Here is an 18,379-nt window from a genome sequence, read left to right on the forward strand (position 1 = left end):
CATCACAGCAAAAATAGATAATGTTAGCCAACAGGGTAACCACCAACATCACAGCAAAAACAGATACATTAGCTAACAAGCTAACACACTAACCACTAACTGCACAACACAGGACAATAAATATTAGCTAACAATGAAACAGGCTAATCGCTAACAGCACAGCTCAGCACAGACCGCTAGCTCACAGGCACACCTCTAACAGCACAACAAAGACTAATATCGTTAGCTAGCAAGCTAACAGCCTCACCGCTAACAGCTCAGACCGATAACATAAGCGACAACACAGGACATACTGATAACGTTGGCTAACATTACTGGTCTTTGCTGTGCTGTTAAGATTTAACCTGATAGCTAAGAGTCAATTAACCTTATGTCTCATTAATTAAACATGCAATTAATGTGGTTTCAATGATAGTACAAAGAATGAGTATTCAAGTACTTGTTCAGAAACACCTTAAACGACCTTAAACAATCTAAAACCAACCTAAAACTGAAGAAGCACCATTGCTTAACAGCACAAGTGTTGTATTTAAAACCTGGTCACAGATTCCATAGATTTTTTTTTCCTTTGGATAATTTGGCAGGACTTTACCACAGTCTAGTAACTTTAATCAGAGCAATATTTTATTATTAATCAAAAGCAAAAATTTAGCAGCACTTCAGTGGTCAGCACTGGGGCCATATTAAACAACCGGCAACATTTCCCAATCCCTGCAGATCCACTTTAAACTAGCATAACAAATTCAGGCTAAGCGTTGCGCTAAATTTAAACAGATCCAAAGGGTTTCCGCTTTGCACAATATTAAGGAAGATATATGAAACTCCTTTTTATTGGGAGGGGTGGAAAATCCACAAGAGCAGATGCAGAGGTGGTAGGCTTAACTGGAATAAATCAGAAAAAAAAACAACACAACCGCTAACAAGAACTGCATGAAATTTTGTGACATAAGAAAAAAGCTCTAAAATAATGGATAGTTATTGGCCGATTATTGCTTTTATTTATATAGCCAATATTTCAAACCAATACTTCTGATTCTAATGCATACATATTAACTGCATATCAGAAAAAGACCAAGCAACATTGGCCAATACTAGCCACACTAATTTAAAACTAAGACAAATAAATAAGCTTTTTTTATACCGGGGTGCCTAGTCTCCATACTATTACACACGTGTAAAAACCTAAATCGGCATCGACCCAAAATTCCCACAGTGGTGAATCTCTACCTAAAAATATCAAATTTAGAAGCAAATATAACGGCCAAAACAGACCTAAATACAATAAGCATAAATAATCCATGGCTGTGTTTTCAAAATGCTAAAGTTTTAGCTTCCAGAACAGGCACATGTGAACAAGTACCTGGTTACATGTGAATGAAGCCTTAGTGCAGTGAAGTGTGGATCTTAATTAATAAAAATGGATAAATGGATATATATATATATATATATATATATATATATATATATATATATATATATATATATATATATATATATATATATATATATATATATATATATATAAAAAAAATAAAAAATAAAATAAAAAACATATGGCTCAATTCTACTACCAGAACAATAAACTCTGGAATGTGTAAATGATTTAGAGAGAGATGAGAGGGTCTAATGAGCCCAGACAACATGGGATATGTTCTTGTTATATAGGGATTATAGGGTATTCACACTGTATATAAAAGAGTTAACACTCAGGAATCTAAAGAAAGATTAGATGAGTGTACAGTACAGTCTGTCTCAAACCAGTGTTACGTTCTTCACTAAGACAGCATTAAGATCTCAGTGCAAGTGGCTCATACACACACCCATAATTTAATAAAATACATGTTGTGCTGGGTAAACCAGTGTAGCAAGTTTTAAAAAAACAAAAACTCTAGAACTTCTCTACATCTGCTTTTCTCTGCTTCAATCTTTACAGGATGGAGAACATTTTTATGGACAGTATATCACCCCAAACAAGCTCTGCAGCTAACCAGCCAACACAGAAAGCGTCTCATTAACATCAAAATGTACCAATAAACGGCGAGCTGAATTACAGAGTTAGCTGAACCCGTGGAGACCGATATCTAAAGGATCTCAAAGATAAGGCAGTTCTGAAGGCAGAAGGGAAAAAGCCAGTGAAACACAGCAAAGATAAAAAATAAAAATCACCAGCGTGAGTCATTAAGAGAACGCGTGCGGTGTGATTTTACTGATTAAGTGTGATTCAAGTGTGCTTGAGTTCATAAGACTGTCATTGACTAAATATGGGCAATGTAGGAAGAGTGATCAAACAAGCTCAACATTTGCACCTTATTGGTGCCATTTTCACAAAGAACTCTCTGATTTGGTACAGATATGCCTCTATTTCCTTTCAAGAGCGAGGCCACACCCACAATGAGGCTTCGGAAGCTCCGCCCACAAATCTCAGTTCTTCAGCCCTTGTCTTACTTCTCATTTTAGTACTATAGCAGCTAAAGCAACTTTATTTTATATCTTAACAGCTTTAAATAACACTATATTAGCTGCTATTTCACCATTTTCTTCACCGAAAATTTTCTAAACGTTTTAATAAATGTCAAACAAATTATATTTATTATTCTTGTATGTGTGGTAGTATTATTTTATGGGAAATTATTCAAATTTACTTACAATTAAATATCAGGTACGCCACTTTAGGAACCAAATACCCATGTCTATGTTTACATAAAGCATTACAAAACCTATTCACATATATTCAAAAACCTTTCTATTACTAACTTTATCCATACCCAGGTTAAACACACAGGCAGATCAGCCACAACATAAAAAAACAGCCATTAAACTGGTTAGCCATAACAGTAAATAGAAATAGTTATATTAATAATAATAGTAGGGCTGTAATGATATTTAACTATATAACTCTGTCTGTGACTCCAAAAGTGCCCAAACACAAAAGATGACATATTTACTTACTAAATATCAGTACCTTTTACGTTTAAACAACATCTAGACATTAAAATGACTTTTAAGTCTCATGTTTAGCTGTTTCTATTGTTTTTAGAGGTGGAGATTATGGCAGAAATAATCGTTGAATAATCGACTAATTAAAAAAAAAATTAGTTGACGACCAAAATAATCATCATTAGTTGCAGCCTTAAATAATAGTGGGATTCATTATGGATCATTACAAGGTACTTTACTTTACTTTACTTTAAAAGTACCAAGTAGTTCTGCAACTACTGTAAAGAAGAAAAAGATGCATTAAGGTGCATGGGTAATAGTTTTACCCACTTGTGGGTCCAGTTAGCTGACCAGCCTCTTGCTTTAAAGGTCACTGCACACAGAGAATAGATCTCAGAAGAGATTACTTACAACACACAAGGCATTTTACCTATGCAGGACAACTCAGGGTGACACTGCACTAATGCCTTCTCCCGAAGCCTGGGTGACACACATTTGAGGACTCAACCTAGTTGTTCTGGGGGGTATTTCCACAGGCTTAACCAGCTTCACAGCAGGCCTTGCAAAGTTGGTTTTACTGGTTTGACATAGCTCGCGGTCTGTTGCATGTGTGCTGAGTTGTGGATTTCACTGAAGTTTGGCACACAGCAAAAAAAAAGAGAAGAACACCACAAGGTACAAGACTTCCTGCAGAGGATTTGAAAAACAAAGCAGAAGTCAAAGCAGATTTTTAACAAGGTCTTCAAAGAATTGTCTGAGAAGACGCCTGGATTATTTGATAAATATTAGTTTTAGCAATTAGCCAACTTTGTACTTTGTACCTTGCTGAGCTTCCAAGCTTATGAAACGAGCTTATCAAATGCTGTCTGATAACATTCGAAAGGAATGTGGACAGACAACAAAACACCACAAACTAAAACGGGAGCTTCCTGCTGAGATCATGACTAAAATGCGAAACCCTGCAGGCGTTTTCTTTGAATTCTCAATAACTTCCAAACAGACGAGACAACACTGTCAAAGCCACACAGCGAATCAGTCACAGTTATTTTCCAGCACCCGACCATAAAGGAAATCGATTTAATTCAATTTATTAAAAGAACATCAAAGGAAAGGAGGAAGTAGAAGCAGAAGGACAGTGAAACCTAAACAGTGTATCCAGCCACAACACCTGTACCATGTCTGCCAGACACACAATGCTAATAAGCTCCAGCCAGCATCTGTTACAGAACCCTTGAGGTCTGTTTAAAGTTTCATCGGTCTGGTCATATTGCTGACGATCCATCTGCACTCTGAGAGTCAGCAAGGCGTCTGCTCCTTCCCACGGACTGGGATAGTTTTACACCTGCCGCATTATGACCACACCTCGCCACAGCGTCCTCAGCCAACCACCAACAAACAGCTCCAAACACCAACGTACTACCCACTGTGTTGGGTTACATACAAAACAAACTGAGTGCACAAAGTATAGTACAGTATAGTCCAGGACCTTCTTGTGATTGGTTGGATCTAACAGTATAATTATAGGCCCGTCACAAAAACAATTTTCGTTTTAATAAAATTTATTTTCAGAGAACTAATAGCAATAAAAAATATTGTCGATTTGCAACTATTTTATGCCAGTGTCTTACGCAGGAAGGATCAGGGACAGATACTCACAGATAAAGGGGCAAAAGAGAGATGCTAGAAAATCTAGATTCATAGGTATATATCCTAGAGAAGACAGGTGAGGCCAATTAGTAACTTGGAGAGCGGGAACACGGTAGCGTCATGTGATCAGTGGAGTCAGGGAAGTCTGGTGCGGGTGCATGCTGGGAAGTTGAGTCTTCATAAAACAGTTCAGAGTCTTGAGAAGGCAGACTGAAAGCGTCAGGACTGAAAGTGATATGATAATGTGATAACTTGTATTTATTTATTATTTGGATAATAAATCACTATTCTTTCTGGGGTCCTACTTAAGTTCCATCCAAGTTTTAAAGTTACATCATCAAGTACAATTAAAAGAGCCTAAACAAGGAAAGAGACCAACAAGAAAAAATAAAACGCACTATATAAACACAATTTTGCAATAATAAATTAATGTCCAACTAAATATGAAACAATTATCTAGAAAAATCCTTCCCCAAATATGTTTTGACTTTTATTTTGAAAAAGATCTTAGATAAAATTACACCCTTTAAAACACTAATGAACTTTTACATATTGTAAACTCTTAACAGGCAATAGGTCAGCAAAAATGATTGAGATCATGTCTAAATATTATAAATATATGTCAATAATGTAATTATTGTGACGGGCCTAGCGTGACTTCTAACTTCCAACTTATATTGCTTCCATTTCCTTCCATTGCCTCCTGCAGAGCGGTGAAACCCGAGACACAAATCGGCTAGAATCAAAGTATGTTAGCCAACAGTGGCGGTCATTATTTCATGCACATTTGATAGTAAAACAAGGGAACTGCCTGTGGTTTTTTCCAGGTATCCAGAGTTCCTGGTTAAGCATTACTAGATTTTGCATACAGAAAACAGGTGTTTACTGTTTGCTTGTTTTATTATTATGTGTAGCTGCAGATTCTAACATCCAGAGGAATTGTTACTAAACCTCAGGGTAGAAAAAGCCAAGCAAGTTCATGTTGAATTTGTGGACAGCTACAAATTAGATGTTTCTTCTTATTTTCTTATATAAAAATATTAAAGTATGTCTCAGTAATCTGTGTGGAGTGTAACCTCCGAAGCTGCCCACTGCCATTTTCGCCATTTCCACCCTCAGGGTTGTCAGGTATAGACAACAGCATGCAAACAGTGTGCTGCAGCCATGGAAACAGGCAAGCTGGCTTCTTTTCTCCTGAACAGGTAATCTCTAAGCTTCAATAAGGTTTCTATGCTACAGCTGAATAATTTGATTGGGCTGTGTATCGTTGTAAAATTTGGTATCGATACTGGTATGGTACCCTGAACTCAATATCAATAACTTTTTCTAAAAGTACATTTTCAATGTATTATACTTTAAACATTAAACACATTAAATATTACAAGTTAAATATCCTTTCTCTGTAGTTCCATAAAACATATTTTTGAGCAATGTGCTTTAAATTAAATGTAGTGTTGATAGAAAATGTGTGTCTTGGCATTATATATACACACTTAAATGTACTTTGCAGAAGTTGTATGAAAAAAAAAGCATATACAGCACAATCTAAAGCTTTTATATTGTATTTAAAAATAGCTCAATTATAATTAAAACGTACTTCAGTTGGAAAAAGTTGTTTCAAACATACGTTTAGTATGTATTTAAGAATGTATTCATTTTAGAGTTAAAAGTATGTACTTTTCAATGTTAAGTATACTTAAAAAAATATATACTTGAATGCACTTTTTAGGATTAAGGTAAAATTTAAAGGTGTAATTCATATAATAGCGAACTTTCACTATGACCTACAATTAGCACTGTGTCCTTATTAATTCAGAGCATCAGAGAAACTAAACAAAATTATTTAAGGGTGTGTGTTTTTAGCATGTAGTTAGTACAGTACTCACTCCATTCCGTGTGTTGCTTCCTGAGCAAGATTCAGAGCTGCGAGAGTCAGAGGTGCCCAAGGCTGTGCCTGGACTCATGATGTCCTGACTGTCTGAGGTGGAGTCCTCAGTACTTGTGCTGGTGCTTTGTTCGCTGCACACTCGATGTCTGAGGACAAAAGCTGGGCTTTCGCCCTCCCTCAACTCCGCTCCGTCCAGCTTGTCTTCTTTCGCTCCCCCTCTTCCTCTTACTGGTGCTGAGTGCTGGACTGATCCAGACTGAACGGGAACTAAACCCTGACGGAGCTCTCCTTCCACCGATTCCACTGATACCAAAGGGCACTGGACACACTGCTGAACCTGGAGACAAAAAAAAAATATATATATATGTGTTAATGGAAGTTAACAACAGGTCTTATGCTACCTATCCAATGTACTTTACCTTAGTAAAGGACAGCAGTGCTTGTGGTGAAGCAGAGCTTCGCATTTTAGTTACTATTCTGGTTCATGGTTCACAGTAAGTTTGTTATAGATAAGTTAATTTTACTTTTCTCTCACTTAAATGTTCCTAAAGCCTGCTAGAGTAGTTAAACAAGATGCACCTCAATCTTAGTTCATTTAGCAAACATGAGTTATCCTAAGGAGGAAACGACTTTATCCTTAGGGGAGTTTAACTTTCCTCCTTAAATTCCACCTTTAATGTGGCAGAAGAATTTTGAGAGCTTTCCGTTTCACCTTAAATGTGGCAGCAGTAACAATAAAAGTTAAAAAAAAACTCTTCTGTTCTCAAACAGGTCCATGTAACATTGCTGTGTTGTTGTGTTTATTAAATAATGATAATAACATTATTATGTAATGTAACTGTCTGATTAAATTCATCTTCATGTAAACAAAAATAGTTTTAATAAATGGTAGATTGTGTGTTCCTTATACAAATACAACATGAAAAACAGTTTGGTTTATTAAATAAATAAATAAATAAATAGCTGGAAATAAAATTTCAAAGTTCTAAATGTCGACAAAAAAAAAATAAAAAAAACTACTCATGTGTTGTCTGAAGTTATTTAGGCAGTATCGGTTCTGCCTTGACCAATCATAGTATGGTCTCATAGTGTGAAAAGCCCAAGAATTTTTTAATGATAAAATGTTACACATCTTTAGGATCACTGAGAAAAAAAGAGAAAGCAGCCACACACTGTTAAGGGAGTTATTAAAGCTCCACCAATTAAACCGTGTGTAATTACAATGATTGTTCCCAATTAAATAGAGACAATTACATCCTTTAGGCCTTTTAGCCGTCGCCAGCTGTACTTCTGGCCTTGAGTCAGCAAAAATTTCAAGGTGAGCTTTACTCAAAGTAAAGAAAGGATTTACATTGATCTACATTATTCTCAAGTTATATATATATATATATATATATATATATATATATATATATATATATATATATATATATATATATATATATATATATATATATATATATATATATATATAAAGACCAGATAAGTCTAAAATTGGGATATAAAGGAAAAAAGAAAAAAATAAGAGACCACTTCAGTTTCTGAATCAGTTTCTCTGATTCTTGTTTTATTCTATAAACTACAGACATTTCTTTCAAATTCCAAATAAGAATACTGTCATTTAGAGCATTTTTGTGCAGAAAATGAGAAATGGCTGAAAAAAACAAAAAAGTTTAAGAGTTCAGAAATCAATATTTGGTGGAAAAACCCTGGTTTTTAAAATCACGTTTTTCATGCATATTGGCATGTTCTCCTCCACCAGTTTTACACACTGCTTTTGGATAACTTTATGCTGCTTTACTCCTGGTGCAAAAATTCAAGCAGTTCAGTTTGGTGGTTTGATGGCTTGTGATCATCCATCTTCCTCTTGATTATATTCCAATTTTCAATTTGGTTAAATCAAGTAAAAACACCATCAATGAGTGGTCTTGTTTTTTTCCCGGAGCTGTATCTTATTCTATATTTATTTTAGACATTAAATAAGCATTTGTGGACCACACCAGACCATACTGTAGAAAAAAAATGACACTGACAAAGACAAGCAAAAAGCCACTGGGAACAGCAAAAACGTATCTGAATCCAAACAGATGGTGCTATTGACAGACCCTGCAGGGGCTACTTCTAAAACAGCAGCGTGCAAGAAGGATGTGGACGTGAATTAACAAAAATACAGACCATAAAGACCATAAAGAACATAAAGAACTTAGGGAAAGAGGGCCAGTGAGAGGAAATAAGTCGCCTTAATATTCATATTCCTCATATATTTCTCCACCCTTCGCAATCAAGCTCCTTGTTCAATCTTAATGTGTTTTCATCCAATGGGAGTTGCATATCTTGGGCTTATCTTGGACAATTTTTGGATGTAGATAATGAAAGCTCTGTGGGATTTCAAAATAATTCAAAATAAATACAGCCTGAAAGTTCATTTAAACATTAAGCAAATTCACAAACATTGCAGTTTGTGCTCTGTGTTGCATAAAGTAGCTTAACTAAAAGCCCTGCCTCGGTAGGGCCTGAATTATTGCAGAAACGACTGTAGAACTGAACAGAACGTTTCACTGTGCCTCAGAGCGATAAGACCCATGTTGGGAGGAACAAGCTTGCCAGGTTTTAATGCTGCCCTCCACAGTCTCGTGTGCTACGCCAATCTCCCCATGCAAGAGCTTCAACAGGCCATTTGAGGCACAGCATTTCTAAAGCTCTGACCGGGTGCCAGAGTGCTAATATGGTGCTTGAGACAGGAGATAACGAGGGCAATTTAATCAAGAACTTTTGGGCAATCTCTTTCCTCTGTGAATGAACTGGTCCAGCTTGGCCTGCCACATCTGAAACGCTCCCTAAATGAGCATATGGTTTCTGAAGGCCTCTGAAACACTCAGAGATTAAATGTGACCTCCTGCTATCAGCAGACGCATCACTGCAGTGAAATGCAGACGTAAGCCACAGCTGTGAGACCGGCTTCTTCTTCTTCCGTCTCCTCACAGACACTAGAGATTCGAGCTCATTTTATATCAAAAGCATGGCCACAGCTGTGTTCACAAAACATCCATCAGATTCTGCTTCCTCATTTGATCAAAAGATCACGGTACATGATCTGCGTTATATGTAATGAGTTGTTATTTCTAGTAAATTACGGCAAGGCCATGCTGTGTACTGAGGTCATGTAAGGCTTGGCTAATAACAGTAAAACTAGCACAAATTGTATTGTACACAATATCGGCAACATTGACATGAAAGAACAATATTAACAAAAAACAAATCATAAAAACAGTCTATTTTTATTTATTTTGCTATTTATTGTATTTACTTTTGTTTGTTTGCACCTTATATGCATGCAATAACTATGCTGCACTTTAGTTATGTGGTAGATTTTCTTTTTGTTACACTATTATTATTATTTTACACAAAATCAGGGTCTTGCTCCTATAGTTACTGTTTACAATGTTAAAAAATGTTCATAGATTTTATACACTTTACACATTTATTTAATTTCTACTAAATGCATAAAACCATTGTTTAATTTATACTAAATAAATCTTTCTACCATACCATAAATACAAATTATTATATGTAGCTGCCAAAACAAAACAGAAGCTCATTAAAAATATATATTAATAATTAATATTCAAGAGCTTGCCCATATTAAAAATAAATAATTACTTAAATTACAATTATAATTTTTAGTTCTTACATAAGTATATTTTTCAGTGATTTAAGGAAACAAGCCATTGTTTCCTTTAATTCCTATTGTTACATAATTTTTTTTTTTTTTTTTACATACAGCTTGTATATTAAACACTGTGCAAATATAATGTATTTAATATAAAGGACAATAAAATTGTACAAATCCCTGCCACATAAAAAAAAAAGTTCTTTACAGGTTTCTGACAAGCAAATGTCTATTTACTGAGATTCTCTCACAGCTTCTATATTAAAAAGATATATAAACGCCATTATCCCATTTTGTAAACCACAAAACAGCACCTCGATTAATCAAATTAATTCAAATGAACCCCCTTGTCCTATACATTCAAAATAACTACATTGGAAATAAAGGTATATAAATGGTATTTAACACCATCTTATCATACAGCATTGAGGGAAGACTTCTATAGTGGTTGTTGTGGAAAAACTGCTGGAAAAAAAAGGATCCCAGAGCCCAGCAGGGTCCATACAGTTACTTAGCACTGCAGGAACCTTAAGGACGGCCTGAGGGATAGCCTCACTGAACCATAACAAGAGCAAACAGCTCCCCTCACTTCACAAGCAAAAAAAGCCTGATTCCATCCAAGTGGAAACATCACTACCTTTCTGGAGCTCTGACAGGCCAAAGAGAAGGTTAAAAAGGGGGATAGAAGAGTGAGTGCATGTGACTGAGGAAAAAAAAGGCGATCAGATGGTGGCATTTCCTGTTGTAATTTGGAGAATTAGTCAGTGATAAGTTGATAACGAAAGGAGATGACTATTTCAAACAAGCCTGTCACAATAACTACATTATCGACTTATCGTTCAATAAATGGACATGACCTCAATCATGTTAATAATCGTGATATCGTCCTCTGTGTTTGCACTTACAAAATGCACATATATATATATATATATATATATATATATTTATATATTGTGACTGTGGGCATGGCTGCACCTTTATTAGGAAAAATGCAACACCCAAAACAAACTTTAAAAAAAAAATAGTAAAGGCTTAGCGTGGCTCTAGTTGCTTAACTTTAATATCTCTTAGGGTAATATTGCCCCAGCCTTCCATTTACCATCAGAGTATCTCTAGAGTGAAGGCTGAGGCAGGGACTTTATGCCAGTTCAACGTGTGCCAGCTGGGACGGACCAGGGCTGCACATTATGGTGTGGGGTGGACCCACTCTGAAGAACCTCCTATAACCTACTTTGGTTTAAGCTGGAACTTTTCAGGTTCCAAAATTAGGTGCGTAAACAGGAATGGAAAGTTTATTGTCTCTAAAAGGGTTTATTAACTTGTTACAATATTATGTTGTTAGTTTGTGTCAAGTTAGTGGTCTAAAAATGACAATATCATTTATCGCAATTTCTAGGACAAAATATTGTTAGCAAAAAAAATTATCGTGAATGATTACATCAACCTTATCGCACAATAAATGGGCATCAGTAATATTTGATAATCTTGATATCATCTATTTTCCACCTCTAACTAGCTAAAAAAAAAAAAAACACAACTAATTGTACTTGGGTTCTGCAGCAGGACAATGACCCAAAGCTCACCAGCAAAGTCTAACTGAAGGTTTTGGAGGGGCCTAGTGAAAGTTTATTTGAGATGTGGACAATCCTAAACAGGATGTTTACGCTCAATAACCCTCCAATGTATTTGAATTTTAAAAATCCTGTAAAGAAGAATGGACCAAAGTTCCTCCACAGAGATGTGAAAGTCTCGTTGCCAGTTATCGGTAAAGCTTGATTGCCGTTGTTGCCGCCAAGGTTTATGGGCATTAGTTTAAGTAGTTTTCTTCCTTTAATAAATAAAATGATCATAAAAAAAGTGCTTTTTATATTGACTCAGGTTAACTTTGTCTGATATTTAAGTTTGTTTGATAACCAGAAAAACATCAGTATGAACAACAAGCAAAAACAAAAGAAATCTGAAGAGGGGGATACTTTTTTTACACCACTGTATGTCTCTGCTGGGCTGCTCACACACAATTCGTAATGTAGAGCACTACCAGAGAAACACAGCCACTGTTTCTACATCCACATCCAGACGTCTGACCACACGCTCAATTCAAAGTGCTATCACTCACTCAACTTACAGTTACTTTCTGTACGATGGTGTTGCATCAGCCGCTATCAGTGTATCAGTGTAGCGAGCTCTTCTTCTTTAGCTGTAATGAATGTACTTTTCTTTTACAAGCAGAGATCGTTTAGTGCCAGTCTGACACAAAAGGTCTTTTACTGTAATTGAAAAAATCTTGAAAAATATGCTCATTTCCAATTATCATTCAGGCAGAAAAAAAAAAAAGATTCATTGGATCATACTGTAGCTTTGGAATATTTGGCAGACACTTCAATTTATCATCCAAGCGCATAAAAAGATTTGGACAGCTTTTTTAATGCATCACGGGCAGGCCTAATGCCTGCGACTAAAGCAAAGCATCATGTGCAAAAACTATTTCTGTGAATTGTGTTAATGAAATGAAATCTCAAAGCATTAGGAGAGCTTAAGACTGTAAATCTGCAGTGATTTGAACAACACTTATAGCCTAATTTGGCACTTACTAACTAGCAAGCACTTGAGGGAAAAAAAATTATTAAACTGATTTGAACTAAGTAGGAATGTCTCTGATCTGATCATTTGATCAGAAATCGGGTGGAAAAGATCTGGATCACCAATTTATCAAAAATGTAATGTTACATACATTTTTTAAACAATACTTTTCCGATATCTTTTTAAAAGTTGAAACCGAAAAATACCAAAAGCGATAATTATTCTCACACAGACTGTATATAGCTGGACAGAGCATCGTCTCTCAAAAGTGAAGCCACCACAGGTCGGGCGGCACCCATCCCCATAGGTTTCAATGGCAAAACTTTCAATCACGTTTATTTCTAATATACTGTAATTCTACCTCCTTTATTTAAATGCAGCAGCTAGTGTAACCTCTGCTTATATTGTTAAATTTTTATATCTCCACAGAATTTGTTTTTAAAAACACTATTCAGCTCTATTCAAAACAGGTGTGGTTATTGTAAAAGGGCCGGTTATGGGCGGGACCAATAACAGACAGTCAGCTCCGCTTTGCTCCACTCCGCAGCCTGTGACCTCGAGGCAGCCCTCAGGGGCGGGGTTATTTAAATGAGTAAGCTGTCTCTCCACAGTCTTTCTCCCTCCTCTGGTCTCTACTGCGCTCTACAGACTTGTGTATCAGGATCGCCAACATGGAGGAAGATTTTGGCTTCCTAATCATTGAATGAATGGGAACGGCGACACAGCGTCCATCTTTTTTTTTTACAGTCTCTGATCTCACATAATAGATTTATTTAACAGTCGACATTAGTAATCTCATTCTCCTACTGTCACAATGAGAGGCTACCATACTCACACCATACTGGATCTTGTTTTAACAAACAAACATCAAATAAACACTGAGCATGACTGTGGCGCTTTATGTAGAAAAAAAATAATGCTAAGCATTAACTGCTTAAACAACAAAGCATATTACTGGATGCATTTCAGTGTTTAAATAGGTAATTTTACAGCATATCAGCATTATATTGGCAAATTTAAATTATATTAATGGAGTCAATTACTTAAAAATGTATGAAAATCAATGCTGGAATTTCCTAGTATTATTATGAGGGGACAGTATTAATAGTGTAGTGTGATTTAGGTCTGGCAGAGTAGAGCTTTTTGTACTGTATTATAATATAGGGAGAGGGAGCGGGACTGGGAGTGAAAGACTGGCAGCGAGAAGACTCTTATGTTGTGAGTGTGTCTATGGCCGTGGGCACAGTCAAACTGTTTATCACCAGTATGTTTAGTACCATCAACCCATCTGCTCCTTTTCTCCCACCCACACTTTATTTTCCTCCAAATTGTTGACACACCACCGCTGTGCTAAAGGCTAACAGGTACACAGACAAGTAACTCAAAATATTAATATTATTAATAATATTAAATTCCAATACTCTCATTTGAAAAGCATCAAACTAGCCTGAGACGTTATACAGTAAAAGCAGTCTAACCTAAATCTAGTCTGCCAGGGCTAAACAACACTACAAAATTATTACTGTTGCCCCTCCGTAAAAACAGAACTACCAGCAATTTAAAAAAACAATAATCATAAACTGAATTATGATTAATCACAGAACTGTAGCTAGGTTACTTTTTTTTTTTAGTTTGTTTAGATGGAAATCATTTATATGGCTATTAAGTAGTTAATTATTGTGTGCTGAAAATTTTCATTTTGGTATCATTGTTTTAATAATAATTAAAAATAAATCCTTAAAAGGACAACTTTTTTACTGTAAAAAAAAATTAATAAATCGGATCGGGCCTCTGTATCGGCAGATGTATCGGCACGGCAGATACTCAAAATCCAAAAATTGGATCAAAAAAATGTGATTGGGAAATCCCTATTTGTCCTAACAAGCAACTAACAAGCACATGAATGGAAACAAGTAATCAAAGTGATTTGAACAAAGTAAAACAAACATTTCATTGTGTTTGTTAAACCCCAAAAGGCCAGAAATATTCTCTGTGATCAGCCATCGCTGGTGCAAGCAGACGATATCCTGACCGGTTGCATAAATATTAGGCCGAACATCTGACCTTCCCAGTTTGAGGGGGGGGGGGGGGGGGGGGGGTTAGAAAAACAAAACAAACTAGAGAATGGGTGAGACCAAACAAAAGCAGATCTTGGAGCCGGTGCTGGGTGCGTGCGCCATGTGACCGGGCTGAGAGACTGAGTGAGGGGGATAGAGGACCCTGACCTCACTAAAGGGCTTTGTCCTTCCTCTCACTTGGTCATAAGACCTGGTTTTAACCATCGACAGCAGTGCAGCAGTACAGCAGTGCACTAGACTGGATGCAAAGAGAGGCAGGCTTCCCCACAAGAGTACAAAATGTGAAATATGACCATTACAGCAGTAAGACGAGCATTGCGCAAGTTTTGACTGTTAATTTCAAGCAGGAGAGGAGAACGGCACTGACTGGACTCATTGTTTTCCACTCTATGATGGCCCACTCGTATTGCATTGTTGTGGAACTGCTGTATGAGTAGTTGCATGGCTCTACCTAGAGTATATCCAAATCTGAGAAGCTCTCAGACAAGTATTAAAGGTTAAACAACCTTTCTTTCCAGGTAGGTTCCAGTCAAAGTGGAGAAAAGTGTGATATAGTAAAAGGGAAAAAGGAGAGTACCAATTGATCACCAAAGGCTAAACAGATTCAAGAACTAGCCATCCGTTTCACTGTTTCAGTACTGCTTTTAACAAGCCCTCGTCCACTAGCCCTAGTCATTTTCCCTCAGGGGAATCCCAGACGTCATCTAAAAGGACGTTCCATTAGTTTATTAGCTGGCTGAAGCTGATTGGATGAGTCACCAGAGCAAACACAAGCATAGACTGAGACCCATGTACCTCCTTAAGTAAACAACAGCAGACTAAGTTTACTTAAAAATGCTTAATATATACAAAACCTTTCCTCTCTGCAGATATAAACTGCAAACATATCAAACTAGAGCTAAAAACACAGCTACAAACACGAATAAAAGCAAAACACTACATTTTAACATACAGTCTTATAGGCGGACTATTCACCAGCTTTAGGTTGTAGGTTATATCTGAACTTATGGTCTACATTTGAATTTAAAAGTTGTATTTGGCAATAGGAACTTCATTTCCTGATGCAACTGCACCAAAGTAAATATTATAGTTTAAATTAAGGTTTACACATACAGATAAAAAATGGGTTATCAAGAATCCACCACAAAACTAAATTATAGCAATATTTGGTGTGAATGTTTACAAGGAAATACAATAAATAGCCAAAATAAAAATACAAAACGAACTGCTAGGACGATATGAAGGGTTTTTATAGGACTAGAGTTTTTGCATTATTGCATGTAATATAGCACCCATATAGACAGTAGTTTTGTCATAGTTAGATGCCAATCTATTTCTGCATTACATTTTGCAATAGACTTAAAGCTTATTTGAAATTCCTTTATGTACTAAAGTTACTATGTCCAAATCTAGTTCAGAGTCAGAACAGGCAAGGCAAGACCCGACAAGGCAAGACCCGACAAGGCAAGACGCTGGTCGAGGTTGTGTTAAGTTGCTTACTACAAAAAGAAACTGCAGTTATGCAAATTTTCCTTAAAGCAATGTAGACGTTTTCTTTATGTTGTGTCTATATGCCAGTTTTAATTTAACTTTTGGCAACACTCCCCCCACTATTCCCCCTACTATCAATAAGCCTGAGGTTATTTCATAATCTTTGTTCAACTTCATGTGAATACACTCATAAATACACCTCTATTGTTTCACGTTTTTAGTAAATAAAGTCTTTCACCAAATCACCATCATTATAGGTGTCCTTCTGCTAAAAACCCACAAACTTTTTCTTGTTCTTTGTGATATACAGTAGGTCTCAGAGTTGTATATGCATGCTGCACATTAAACTGTTCCTCAACCTCCATTATCTGCTGGAGCTAGTAAAATAAAATATTTGTGCATGTAACACAGTGTTATATGTTTTGTCCAGTAATTCAGAGCGAAGGAACAAATGTTTTTTTGGAATTTGTCTATGGAGGAACACCACAAGCGAAGTACAACTGAGATAGGTAGGTATATTTTTAGAACAGTTATGTTTACACTAGTCAAAAGTAAAAAAAAAATAATAATAAAATTAAAAAGTTACTTTCTGGACCTCTGTGTGTAAGTAACTATAGGTTTAAATAGGATCTCCGGTGGATTTGGCGTTATACAGAGACTCTAAGACTAGGTCATTGTCTGAACTGCAATTAGCAGGGCATTACACATGTTGTAAAATAACATATAACATTGCAAAGTTATTAGTGTAAAAAATGTCTTTATTTTAAAACATTTCTAACTATACACCTCCTGGTGTCGCAGTGCTGTTAGCCAATTAGAGGCGATATGTTCGCATGTATGAATATTCATGAGCAAGAGCCGAAATCCTATAATTTCTCCCTGCTCCCCACTCCTCTCCTCCCTTTTTACAAAAAAAACAGCTCACATGGCATTCATTCATTCATTCATTTATTCTAAAGCCCACAACTGGACATTTAAAAAAAAAATGAATGAAAAAATGATGGAATGAGACCTTTCATTAAGTATGGAGCGTGCCAAGCATACTAAACTGATCAGTATATTTGGTCATCGTAAATAACCAGTCATGTTTCATTTCTCATCAGTACATAAATACAGTACACAGGTTATGTATACATCTACGCTCTCAGGAGAGAAGAGCCACAATCAGATTAACTTGTCCTTCACTATACGAGCTCCACCGTCCTTCCAGTTTGTCTAATGCTCCATTTGCTCTGACGCATGTCCAACACTCATGTGCCTAGCCAAGGTCAGAACGAGCTTTTTACCTGCATGGTTGGCTCCCGATAATGGGTTGAGGAAACTGCCAGGGTAATCAGAAACTGACGCGAGCTAAACGACATGGACCACCAAACAGCTCGCCAGTACACAGCAGTCCTGCACACAACACTGTGCCACCTATGAGGGGGTTCGTCTACGGGATATCAGGTACTGTGCACTGTGAGCCAATCAAGTGTACAGAAAGAACATAAAGACCCCACATCTATCATCACTACTAATCTATCATTACATTCTGGCAAAACTAGAAAAAACTAAGGCATAGTATTTAAGAATATTTCTGTCTGTCTGCTGCCATTTCTTTCATTTCTCCACTTACCTGTCCAAAAAATAATTAATAAATATATATTTTTACAACATGGATTCCCTTGTGAAAAGGAAGTATACTTAAGAGCATTAAAAGTACGATTAAATTAGGTAAAGGACACAAAAAAAAAACATTTTCAGTGAAATATACTTTATGAAAATACACATTAAATATGCTTTCTCTGTATCTCCATAAAATGTATTTTTAAGCAATTTGCTTTAAATTAAACGTTGTGTTGATAGAAAATATATATAGTGGCATTAAATACTGCTTAAAGTGCAATTTAGTGTATTTTTTTTTCTCAATAGCATTGTGCATCACCACACATTTACAATATACTTCTAGTGTATTAAAATTTATGTTTAAAAAAAGTTTGCTGAAGTTATACAAAAAAAATGCACAAACTAATGCTTTTATGTCAAGTTTAAATATAGCTTAATCACAACTGAAATATACTTAAACTGCCATAAGTTGTTCCAAAGTGG

At 36.1% G+C, this 18,379-nt stretch overlaps 1 protein-coding gene across 1 annotated transcript in view; it reads right to left on the minus strand.

Moving 5' to 3' along the window:
* Positions 1 to 18,379, minus strand: part of adipor2 (adiponectin receptor 2) — a 57,691-nt gene that overhangs the window by 31,887 nt on the left and 7,425 nt on the right. Inside the window, exon 2 of the mRNA XM_022671799.2 lies at positions 6,471 to 6,809. Coding sequence (XP_022527520.2) covers positions 6,471 to 6,548 — 78 coding nt within the window. The 5' untranslated portion in view covers positions 6,549 to 6,809. The remainder of the gene's footprint in view (positions 1 to 6,470; positions 6,810 to 18,379) is intronic.

Source organism: Astyanax mexicanus, chromosome 2, assembly GCF_023375975.1.
Source record: "Astyanax mexicanus isolate ESR-SI-001 chromosome 2, AstMex3_surface, whole genome shotgun sequence".
Lineage (NCBI taxonomy): Eukaryota > Metazoa > Chordata > Actinopteri > Characiformes > Acestrorhamphidae > Astyanax > Astyanax mexicanus.